We start from the raw sequence: 13248 nt of genomic DNA, 5'->3' as shown, positions 1-13248 counted from the left end.
GACAATCTGTTTTTTTTTTTTTTGAGAAACATGGTAAAAAATTTGCATAAAATGGCATTTTAACAGTGATTTCCATACACCACAATGAAAACACACTCACTTGTTAAAAACCCACGAACCACTAAAAAAATTTGTCAATACTTCCATCATCAAAGAATACCTTGTAAGACATTTTTTTTCCGTCCCAGATATGTCACCAAGCAAAATTTCCTGATATTGAAAAATATTCTTGCCATATAAAACAATGGTAAAATGCCTAAAAACTGGCAAAACATGCTATTTTCACTATTTTTCATTAATTGATTTTTACTTAACCAAGAAGGATGACCCCAAATATTTATTTCATTTCATTCATTCTTGTAACATGATGTATTAAATACGTAAAATAAAAAAATGACAATAATAATTTTACTTTTATGTAGCATTCTACCTTATCAAATGGGAAAAAGAGGTTTGAAAATGATGTCCCACTCAGAATATCAAAACAGTCATTAAAATCAATCAACCTGGTTTTGTTCGTTTTTGTCTTTTTTTTGTTTGGATTCATATCTCTCAATCCTAAACCCTAAACCAAAATCATATTAGAGATGAATTTTATTTTCTAATCAGGTCTTGAAAAAAATATGGTAAATTTGCATACTGTATAATACTTTATTTTTGCTTGGAATTCATTTTAGCAATTTTCGCTGAATGGATGAGTCAGTGATAATATGAAAATACCTTTTTTTTATGTTTTCCAATAATCTCGCCAAAAATCAGTGAAGATAAATTCCATACAAAACACCAGCTAAAATAAGGTAATTTACATGTAGTTTATAATTAATTTTCCATGGGAGGGTGGGTGGTCTTACGATCTTTCACTATTTCTAATATAATAGTGCCAGTTGCTAAATATTCCCCTTTGAAACCAAACAACTACAATGAAAGCAACAAAGCAGTTAAAAAACAACAGAAAGCAATTATTTATTAGCTCAATCATTATATGCTGGTTGTTGCATAACAGGAAAAAAATAATAATAATAAATGAAGGCCAAATTTACAGAGAATTCATGCAGATCAACATATACAGCCACTAAGATCAAATTTAAAAGGGAAGTGTTAAAAGACAGCAATAAAGTATAAACTTTTTACTGAAGTGAATGTGTACCAGTCAAGTGAAAGGAGCAACCAGCCTCTGGCTGGGTTTATTAACCCTCATAAAACAATTGATCACACTTATTCTCACTGCATAGCTACGGTATTATGAGGTAAAAGTACTGAAAGGTGTGAAAGGTACCACCAAGGCAGTCAGGTGGAGCATACATGATTATGAACTTCATGGACTTTGCTAAATTCTATTCCAGGATCAGAGTTGTAATCAGTAAATGTTATAAATGAGTATCACTAAATATAAGATATAAGAGTCTCGCTAAAACCAATAGGTTAAATGTTAAAGTGATAAACAAATACAGAACAACAAACAAGAACATAAATTAGTACTTAAGTATGTTATAAGATTTCCAAGTAACAACCCTCAATTTACAATGACCAGGTACAGAATGCTCACCTGCATACAGACACACAACAAATGTACTTTAGAATCATTCTTCAAAATCACAATACTTGTATAAGTTATAATAATTCACAACAAAATAAATAATTTATAGAATAAGACTGAAAAACCACCCACCATAAGTTAGCCTGTACTTTTCAAGTCTTTGTAAAACACTTAGGAAACTTGTACTTAGACTTATATGGTACTGTGAGCTATTAATATAGGGTCAAGCAATTGTATTGGGTGAGCTTTGAAAGCCTCCAAGCCACTCTTCACCCTGACACAAAATGATTGAGTTACCATCTGATGTATGGGGGATAATAGAAGTCCAAAGATTACATACCTTTCGGGTACTTGCAAAGTACAAGGAGACAGTAGACAACTTGCAGGCATGCATTGTATGATAAAAACATTTCAAGTTTTTGCACTGACATGAGATTGTATCTTACCTGGCACTCTGTTCCTGAGTCAGTGATCTCAACAGCTACTAGATCCAATATAGCTTTCAGTTCACTATTATGTTGTTCTTTCAAAGCTTTGTTTTCTTCTTGTTCCTTCACTATTGTGTCTTTAGCCTGTTTTACTTCGGATTCAAGGTCTGCCGATAAAAAAAATACATTTTTATCTATTTGTTGTAAATCTCAGAAGAAAAAAAAATTGTTTGGAAACTTTTGATTTGATACACCTTTTAAGTTGAACACTGTCCTCTAGTGGTGAAAACATGTTATGAAACTAATATAAGTAGTTTCTGGTATCAATGGTATTATTTTACTGTAAAAGCCAATCCAATGGCTTCAATGCATATCAAACTTTTTTTTTTTTGGTATCTAGTAAATTACAATGTATGTTATAAATCAATTATAACTTGTTCTTTAAAGGATTTTACAATCCAGTGGTACGACAACATAATCTTTTTCTAAAGTTATCTCAGCACATTCAAAAATAAAGCAAAAAACTTGCATTTGGAAGATGAGATTTCAATATTCGAGAGTAACCAATCTCAGTGTTTGTTTTACAAGTGTACCGTTACTACTTTCTTATTCATGTCAAAAATCGAGTTTTAGATTTCTGTTTAGTTGTAAGTTGTAAAAAGGATAAATGATAAAAGAGTCATCAATCAGTTTCATTTCTGTATCCTTTAACTTTTAGAGTACAAGCTTTTTTAATAGTTTACTAATATAAATTTTTCTTACCTTGGCTTAGTTTTTTAGTTTCTTCTAACATTCTGAAATAAAGTACAATGAATACAATAAATATGGAATTACAGGTTTGTTAACTTTTTGCTATTAGTAATACATGATGCAATCTGAAAAAATCTAATTCTGGCAATAGTTAGTTCACTGAGAGATCCCACATAAAAACAAGACAAACTAAGTTCATAGAATCATTATGAGGTCAAAACATCATATGGGGTTCTACAAATTTGATTGTACTTTGGAATATTTCTTCACTTAATTATATGCTATACACATATGATGATGGGTCAATTTTAATGAAGTAAATTAAAGGGTATCTCAATGCCATATATTTTAAAGATCAGTATTTCAACATTGAGCTTTGAAGCATGGTGGTCAGCACACAGCACGTGTTCGAATTTCATGTAAATAAACAATGTATTTTACACGCGTTGTATATGTCGATGTGAGTCCCATATCGAACAGGACGAGGCACGACGACTGCCGCCCTTTAAAAAACCTAAATTTAAATTCAAATTTTGTGGCAGTTATACGGTTCGCACCTTTCACACATTGCACAAGAACTCACAGTGAGTGGAAAAAACACCTATTGAGCACATTGAAATTATCAAATCATGCCTTGAACACTTTGTATTATATCAATTACAAATTAAAGCATGCCCTCTATAGTCAAAATAAAAGGAGATTTTAGGTCACCATTGTAAGTACATTGTAATTTCCTAGAAACAGTAAATACCATAATAGTGATCACATTAATAATAAGTTACTGTTGTGTCACCAGAATAAAGTTGATTCTGATTTGATCATTGTTTATAATAATATTTCAACACTTTGGATCAACAACTATCAGCAAGAATAGATTTTGACATTTTATATGCAAATTAATTTCTGACAAATTTTAAAAATACACTATGCAAGCAATTAAGCATGAATAAAAACAAAAATGACAGTAATTTGATGAGACCTACTACAAATTCAATGCACGAAGCACATTTATTTAACCTAAAAAAAATGGTCAATTTCAGATGATAATGGACATTTTTTTTCCCCTCAAGGACAATAGCAACAGTCTACATATTTATAATTAGTTGAAAAACTAGAGGAAGTCAATGTTTGATGATGTTAGCTCATATTAGGCGACTGTAGATCGAAAAATATTGTCAAAGGAAAGATTAGAAAATTCCAGCTAGATTTGAAGCTATCAGTACTCTAATAATGAATCCTTGTATCTACTTGGTGGTTATTAGGTACATCCTCTTGAGAATGAAAGGATTACTTCTCGCCATATATTGACTGTAAAATTTTCACAAAGAACTTATTTTGATTTATAATTTTGGTGCACACAAGTAATGAATACAGATCTTAATTAATTAACCCTTATCCTGCCAGCCCTATGTACTTTTACATTAACTTGACCACATAAGGGTTTATTATTATTAAACTTATTAGTAGTATTAACACATTATATTTTACTTTTTAAATTTATACTTAACATTATAAGATTTTTTCTTTCTTTATTATTTCATATTTATTATTATACTTTGTTATACTTTTATTGTTACTGTACTGATAGAAATACTTTCTAAAGATGCAATAAATATTCTTCTTTTTTCCTACTTCTTATTATTATTAAGGGTTGAAATAGCGGTGACAGATACATTGTAATGTATTTGCTTAATAAATAAGTATAACATGCACTTTGGTTAAACAAAAAAAAAATTTAATTTACCGGTCAGACCCGGTACACAATAAATGCAACTTTTGGTTTATGTGCAGTTTTAATGGAGATGTGCTTTGAATCAACCAAATAGCTTTGATTTGTATTTTCAGAGTCCAATTCCCAACTTGCATGAGCTTCATTCATTGTACAGCATCGATTACCTATTCGTCCTGCAATTTTTCATCAAACAATATAAACACTTGGATGAAAAACAACTAAAAAAAAAACCTTGCTTTCAATATATGTATTAGGTATTGCCTACAACATAAGAACCCTTAGGTATTGAGATTCAATAAATCTTTCAATGAATCATCAATACCCAAACAATAGCCAGTATAAACACAGTTTGCTTAAATGCGGAGCTTAGAATACACAGCATGGCTTACTTGGCCTACTTACTTTTTAAGCTCTTCAATTTGTTCTTCTAATTGGGTCCTTGATTCAAGTTGAATTTCAAGTGTATTTGTCAATGTGTGCGCTTCTTCTCTGACAGCTTCTAGATCTTTCAATGTCTCAGTCAGCTGTAGGCAGCAAAAATAATACTGTTAGGGCCCCTGTTATTGTGTACATGCATTGATATTTATATTTTACACTGCATCATATGGGAGACATATATTGTAAAATTTCAAGACTTGGACTTTAGTAATATTTTAATAATACATGTATAAAGACAAAACTTGGTAATTTAACAATATTAGTTTTGTTATGTTATCATGTGATAGCATGACGAGTGTCTTTCTTGAAATTAAGTGCTAGTCAAATTGATTGATATTAACCCTTGAAAGCAGATTATCATAGATTATAATTATTATTTATTGGCAATGTATTACAGATTGGATTAAATTCATTCATTCATTCACTCACTCACTCATTTTATTTCCAGTGCAACTATAAAGTATGTCAGCACATTTCTTTGTTCCCAGTCGCATATACCTGAATCCATAAATATTGAGCCAACACTTGAAACAGGTCCTGTAATAATACTAGTCATAAAATAAATGCAAGACTTACTTTTTCATGTAGTTCTTTCACTCTTTTCTGCTCACTGGTTAAAGATTGTTTCAATTGTTCCCGAATTTCTATGCTACTCTCTGCTTCATTCTGAGATAAGTTTTCTAGTAGATGTATTGCCTGCTCATGTTTCTTCTTTATTCGAATGTTCTCTCCTAAAATTTGTAACAGACATACGTTTGTAAGTGAGACAATATTACAATGAAATGTGTGTGAAACTGCTCTCATTATTCCGACAGGTCCATTTTCAAGAGTTAGAGAAAATTGTGAATTCTCAAAGGCTTTATTGGGACTCAAGTTGCAAAATTTTATCAATACAGTAATTCTTCACTTAATTATATACCTTTATGAAAATAAAATGTATATATAACTTGGCCTAAAAAGTTATTGGTAAAGTGGTGGTAAATTTAAAATAGGAACAATGAAAATGACAGTCATGGAATCTCTCTGAACGCCATCAAGTAAAATCACAAATGACAATTTCACTATATTTCACATTGATACCACTACAGTCAAGTAGTGAAGGGGATAATAACATAATACCACGATTCCTTCTTTGGGTTGATGTGAGCAAACACTAATTTCAGTGTAACAACATAATCCTACGTAACAACCAATCACATCACAGGATCTAGATGGGACATGTTAATCATTTCTATTATTTGGGAGTGGGGGGTGGGGTTGCAAACCTCTTAATCTCCTTATTTCTGTTGATAGTTTGCGTGTTTTCTTGTCAGATTCTTTCTTCATTTCAGCAAGACTGCTCACTTTCTCCACAAAGAACTCCATACTATCTTCAACATCAATTTTTAATTTCTATAAGAAAACCAGTAAGTAATCTGTTTAAAATTGTTATGCTCTCGCATACGTGTACATATCTCATTAACACATTACCTGATTAAAAACTCCACAGATGAATGGTAAAAACCCTGTGCCAGACTGGGAGATAGTGATGGCAGGGACTAGAGAGAATTCTGTCTAGATCAGCCTTTTGTATTTTTGTATGAAATCAAATTTAGCTATTTTGAGTGTAGGAGACTGTGGGGGCAAGCAGAAGCATGTAATGGTACATCTCCATCAAATTGAACCAACCTCTGGTGTGGAAATCCTTGATTTGTCCTCTAGTGTAGCAGAAGCAGAGAACTGATTGATCTGTTGTAAAATAAACTCTTTCTTTCTCTGGAAGTCAAATGAGACCTGAGCAGCAAGTTGGCTGAATTTATCCATGGACAGCGTGGGTGTTGTGGAGAACACATCGGAGTCATCATTCAGATCATCTCCACATAACGGAGATGGAAGAGTTTCATCCGCTGATACCTAATATGAATAGAAACATACAAGAGTGAGAATCCCATTAAAGGTTCAAATCAAACACAAATCGAATGGCATAAGTATGACATCACTTATTCACATTTTGGATATTAAAAACAGTGCAGTGAATGACAACATTACTTTATTATTTTTTGGTGCATATGACAGGTTCTTGCCAAGCAGACACAGTGCTCACACATGTGTGCAAAACATGAAAAAAGCGCATCAAGTTTACAAATATATATACAATGTATTATAATAATACATGGCTAGTATCAATTGTCTGAGAGTTATGAAGTACACTCAAGATGTATTTATCATCTCATTACTGGAATGTGGTGATGTAATGTGATTGACAATATACTCAGATTAAAAACACAGTGAAAAATATCAAAATCAAATATTTTAATGAAACTAATACTGTTCAGTTTATAAAGGTGGCCAGAGATGAAGTGAGTCCATGGATCACATCATTTTTAGCTTTTATTACAGCACTGCAACCTACCAAAGATTTCAACTCAGAATGAAGTGATATATTTTTATCTCGACGGAATGGTGTACTTGTAATAATAGGAGAGAGTCTTTTCTCAGGCAACAATTCATCTTCATTTTCTTCCAATTGTAATTGTTTCTGCACCTGATAAGTCATCAATTCTTGCTTTGTTTCCAGCAACTGATTCTCCAACTCAGTTTTCTCAGATTTCAAATCCTGGAACAAAGCAATACAAAGCAATTATGAAAGAAACAACTTTTGCAAACTATCATTATTAACCATATTCAAGACTATTTGATATACAGTCACACTGAAAACATTTAATACAGAGGTACTCAAAACCTTTCTGTATTATGGTAATAACCTTCATGTTTCAGTTCGATGGCAGTAGTTTCTAATACTAGTACCGAGTGCTCCATAAGAATTACTGTGTAAGATATCAGCCACAGTTGACATAAAAAACAAAAACGCCTCATGATAGACGTGCATGACATGCATTCCCAGCACATACACAAAACAACCACTAGCTGTAAAAGCCTGTTCTGTTCTCTGTGTGGGTGTAGTGTAACAGATAAATCAGGTACCACACTGGATCATTATTTTATAAATCATGGCACAATAGAGTTGTCCCATACTACCAAAGCAGCAGTACCTTTTTTACAGGCAATTCCTCTAAAATGGATTGGTGAAAGATACTAGAATTTCAGTGAAACATATCAGAATTACACAGCACATCTGATGAAGATTAGTCTATTAAAATGGATGCATTTGCATGGAGACTCCAATAAATACACAAGAATGAATTCTATAAAACCTATGAAGGACACATTAAACTCTTTTATGCACTCCCAACAACCAATTAATATTATGGGTTAGGAAAGAAATAAGGTAATCAGAACTTTTCCAATAATAATCTCAAATGTCAATCATAATATGCATGCACCCAACATAACAAGTTGAATCCCAGAAGCTAATTTTTCACATCTGAACATAATCATAAATTTAATTTCAAATGCAAGCACCCTGGTCAAATAAAGTGCCGATATTCAAATACATGTTGTTAATTTCAACAATTGAAGGCAGAGTCAGCAACACTGCTAGCAATATTCCTAGGAATTTTACAAGTGAGGCGACAGTTTTATTTCAATGTCCATTGTAATTTTAAATTCTTCATTAATATATTCATTGATGGCTTGAGGTGGATTGTAGTATAAGCCTAATTCAAATTTTTTACTACTGCACATGTCATGGCAAACATATGCAATGTATCATGGGAGAACTAATGGAAAACTGTTTTTATACTCAAGTGAGTATTGTATGTCCATCTTTTCAAATATTTCAACAATATTAGGATTCTTATGATAATAATACATGAATTTTTCACCCCATGCCATCAAGCAAAACTTTGAAAAAATATGGCCCTTTTTTTTTGCTTAATTTGTCTGGTAACGCAATTTTTTCGTTTTTAGTATCCTGATGGCACGAGGCCAAAATAATGACAGTATGATAAACAACTCACTCTATTTTAATTCGACTTGACCCTCCTTAATCATCAAGGATTATCAGACATGCAATGACTGAAGCCAAGACTTGTACAAATTTCAGATTAATAGAGTTGTAATATGATAATTCATGAAATTAGTCAGTTTTGTGTTGAAGTACGTCATCTGAAATTAATTGCCTTCATTTTTCTGTCTGAGAAAAGACAGACATATATACCCTTAATAGTTGGGCCATTATTAGGTATTATACACATACATAACATGCTTTTACAAGCACATTTAGATTTCCATGCTCAAACCAGTGAATCATTTTGCTCAAATTTACCTTTGGAATATTTTGTTCAAAATGGCAACTACTGTCATGCGTCTTTTTTTTAATTATTTGTCATATTTTGGGTGTAACAGTAAGTTTAACTGAAAACATTAAGGTTCTTTGCCTGAATTTATTGAACAAAATTAGGACATTTTGCCAAAAAACACCTGCAAATAGCTGACGTCCAGTTGCATATGAATCGCTGTATCAACCAAATTTGGTACAAATTTTTAGTTTTCCGTTTATAGACTAGTATAAAGAAATTACAGTAAACTGTAAAAATCACTGTATAATTTGAGGAAAGTCACTTTGACATCCTAAGAAATAACCAAAATAAAAGAAGTTTATTCATTGAATCAGTTCTGCATTAATAGTGGGAACAATAAAAAATAACATAGCATCTGATTAATTTCCAACAAACAATCAAGTGTAAACTTACAACTGCATTTTCATGTTTCCCAACAGATCCATCAATATAGCAATAGAATTCACTAGTTTCCATCATTGTAACAAATTAATAGCTCAGAAGCCAAACTTGTGTACAATATTATGACAAAAACAAGTACCAAATGCACGTGATGAAGGATTCATATGATCCGTTTGCAATCCAACCAGTTAGAATTTAGATTGTACACTTTAAAACGACATTGTTCACCATGTAATGCACTGTACAGTTGGTCAAAATCTATAAATTGTAACAGAAGAATTACTTCCACTATGTGAACAGGCAATGTACTCAGTTCAAACCACTATGCACACATATACATTGATGGTACAGAATTTACAATTAGAAAGCAGACTTTCTATGTGTAATGCAAACTAAAACATGCTGGCACATAAATTTGTACCTACCGGTAAACGCTTAGTTCAATAATAATATAGACCATTAGCAGAATGGCCTAGTTTCAATAAAACCAACTACCGGGGATAACAGGAATTTATTAAAAGTCAAATGATTATAACATGTTTTTATTGAAATTTCACCATAATTTATGCAACAAGCAGTAAGCATTTGGCTGTAAAATAGGTGTCTCAAAACATTTCTGACATTTTATAGTAATAATTTAAAAATACAAATTTAGAAAAAAATACAAATACAAAAATACTGTAATATGCATTGGTATTCATTTTGTGGGTAACAAAAAGTATTAAAAAAAAGTCTGATGCAGAGTTTTAAATGAAAGCAAATACAAAGGCACTGCTTAGTGGCACATGAACTATAGTCATTTCGGTCATGCTGTTTCACAATAACAAATGTTGATTATATGATTATAGTTTCACACAAAAATCAATTTGCTGGTTTGTTAAGAAATGCTTAGTTTCAAATGATATTTGTCGTAGCTTTTTCTGCTCATACTGACAAGCAACTGTGTTGTTTGATTTGACAGGTCAGGCCAGTTATTTACCAATCAGAATGCAATGTGGTGCAGCTGAAAATATCCGTGAATTTCTGAATATTGGAAATGTGAACACCAATGCTTTTTATTGATGTTGAAGTACGATCTGTTGGCAATGATTTGGTATTATGTATATAGAAAGTTTGAATCGTTCAAGGCAAGTCAGAGAGGTATCTCCAGAACCACACCATCATTAAAACAAAATGATCATCAAGCAGCCATTATGAATTCGGTCCAAAAAACAAATACATGCTTAAAAGTGGGATAATGAACAATGTATACCAAGTGTGAATGAGATCCATCCATACACAACTATGATCCACAAATGCTCGATTTTGATTTTGATTTGGCACAAAAATGGCCCCCATTTAGCCATCTTGAATTGGATAATGAAACTAATGATTGTACATATCACTAGATGTATGTGTGAAGTTAGAATGTTATCAGGCTGGCATGTCAGAGATACAGGTGAGGATGCACGTATGGATGCATGAACAGAACCACAGAGTGAATGTCAATCCATATAAATTTCTACTTTTGGACTTTGGTCGCACTGAGACTAATAAGCATCCAACAATCAAACTAAATGCAGTAATGAAGATCATGTCACATTTGGACACCAGAGGGCACAATTCATGTTCAATTCATGTTCTTAACTGACAGATAGTGAAGTATTGAACATTCACAAACCTTGTTCATCCTGGAAAGCTCTTCCATCATTTCCTGTATGTCTTCCATCTTTCTTGCTTTCTAAAAAAAGAGATAAAGTCAATTTGACAGGCATTGGGTGTTAGTGACACCATTATTGGTAAAAAGTCATTACTGGAAAAAATGGAAATATGTCACAAAATTCTGAACTGTATCTTACACGTTCTCATGAAAAAAAATCACAAAACACCACATTAAGATTCACTGAATGCAATGTAAAAACAGGTGTACAATAATCTTCACTAATCAGAAAAAACACACAGAAGTCATACAAATATACATTCCATCTGAAGTGAGTACATGAACAGAAGAGGTAGGTATCACAGCAGATTTCCCACAGTTTAAAAATGCAATATAGAAAAAAAAACATTTTATTTGTAATACTGTTGTTTGACACTGTATATTGACAGATACATTGGACTGTTTTATCATGACATGAAAATGCTATTTTTGTAACACATCTGAGTATTCATTCAATGAAACAATGAATTCTCTAATGTGTTCTGGTTGTTTTGGTACAATAACAATCACTGCACATGTGTATCACTGCTGTATTTTCTGCAAATTCAACATTTTCAGTTTATGACAAATCTAAGCAACAATATTATAAATACGCATTCATCAATATTGCATTTTTATGTGGAAACACACAGCAGTTTAATTACTAGTACCTGCCACAGAAGTGCTCCATACTAAAAATATGTTACCAGTTTGTAAAAGAAAATTATCTATTTTACTGAACATAGACACATAATATTTAAGAGACAGCTTTCAAACTATCAGTCACCCCTGACTAAGAGTCAGCTACTTAATATGGTAAGTACCATAGTCTCAATTGATAAAGTAGCATCCAGATTTACATCTCAATGTGTTAAAGTAAAACTTGAACTGTGATTAGGCGATTTAATATATTTGTACTGCCATTTATATTTTGGTGAAATACTTTAAACCTCTTTTACTAACCAAATATGGCAAATTACCCAATTCACTGAAGTTATAATTTCACATTTTACATAGTGAAGCCATACTCGTCTTACACCCAATCAACAGAAAGATATTAATTGAAACTCTCAGGCATTAATTAGACCAAAGATCAAGTAATGCCCAAGAGTTTCAATCAATCTTCATATCAATTGGGTGTACAGTAAAAGTATGGCTTCACTATGTAAAATCGAGAAAAAAAACACAAACTAAACTGTAGCTTAACACTGTAAAAATGGAAAATGAAATGTAATGTAAATACTGTGACAGTATAATTACAGAATGTGGCCAGTATAAAAACCTAAGATGGACCAATGGAACAGAGCTTTGAACTGACAAGTTTCAGAATATATTGGCTAAAGAGGCTTGTTTTTTTGTCTTCGTCTGCTATTATTTTTTTTTAAACTCACAGGCTCTACAGTTCATCAACTGATGTCAGTGACAAACAAAAAGCTGTTATAGCATGGCCACAATGTACAGAAATATAACGTTGGATACAAGCATTACAAAATGAAACTTACCTCAGTAATTTCTATATCTTTGAGAATCATCTGCTGTTCAAGTGTTTGACTTTGTTTCTGAAGAAAAAAAAAACAGTAGTTAGAAACAGTGTTCATACATGTACAGCGTTTATAATTTTTGTGAATCAAAAAATAAAAAATATATTTGATTTAGTCAATTTGATTTAACGATGCATAGCAACGTTACACATTGCATAGCAACGTTTCTTGTGTGATCTATCACTACCAGTTCTCTCTTTTCATCCCAAATTCACAAAATAGCCCCTTTTATAGTCTGCACTTTCCTTCAGAAGATTGAGACAAAAATGGCAAAATCTTTTGAGTAAAATTTGAAAATTGACTCAAAGTTTGTCACTTGGATCCAAAATTAGGGATCATTTCCAGAAATATTTGAAGATTATAAAAAAAAAGTGCAGAAAAAATTTGGGCGAGAAAGTCTGGTGGTGAAAAGGTCAATTAAAATAAATTCATGCTTTATTTTCAAAATTTTTCTATTTTAAGATAATTTTTTTGCCGTTTTTAATTGCATTAAATAATCAATGCAAGGTTTTGAAATCCCTT

The 13248-nt window shown here is 31.9% G+C and overlaps 1 protein-coding gene across 1 annotated transcript in view; it reads right to left on the bottom strand.

Moving 5' to 3' along the window:
• Positions 1 to 13248, bottom strand: part of LOC100379008 (uncharacterized) — a 103367-nt gene that overhangs the window by 78332 nt on the left and 11787 nt on the right. The window contains exons 8-16 of the mRNA XM_085506544.1: positions 12688 to 12744; positions 11168 to 11227; positions 7278 to 7481; positions 6554 to 6778; positions 6151 to 6277; positions 5462 to 5616; positions 4850 to 4971; positions 2728 to 2759; positions 1984 to 2132 (exon numbers count right to left, since the gene is read on the bottom strand). Of these exons, the coding sequence (XP_085362670.1) occupies positions 1984 to 2132; positions 2728 to 2759; positions 4850 to 4971; positions 5462 to 5616; positions 6151 to 6277; positions 6554 to 6778; positions 7278 to 7481; positions 11168 to 11227; positions 12688 to 12744 (1131 nt within the window). The remainder of the gene's footprint in view (positions 1 to 1983; positions 2133 to 2727; positions 2760 to 4849; positions 4972 to 5461; positions 5617 to 6150; positions 6278 to 6553; positions 6779 to 7277; positions 7482 to 11167; positions 11228 to 12687; positions 12745 to 13248) is intronic.

Source organism: Saccoglossus kowalevskii, chromosome 12 (genome assembly GCF_978046115.1).
Source record: "Saccoglossus kowalevskii chromosome 12, keSacKowa6.1, whole genome shotgun sequence".
In the NCBI taxonomy this organism is placed as follows: domain Eukaryota; kingdom Metazoa; phylum Hemichordata; class Enteropneusta; family Harrimaniidae; genus Saccoglossus; species Saccoglossus kowalevskii.
Note: the sequence above shows the minus strand (reverse complement) of the source record. Positions and strands in the feature narration are given on the sequence as shown.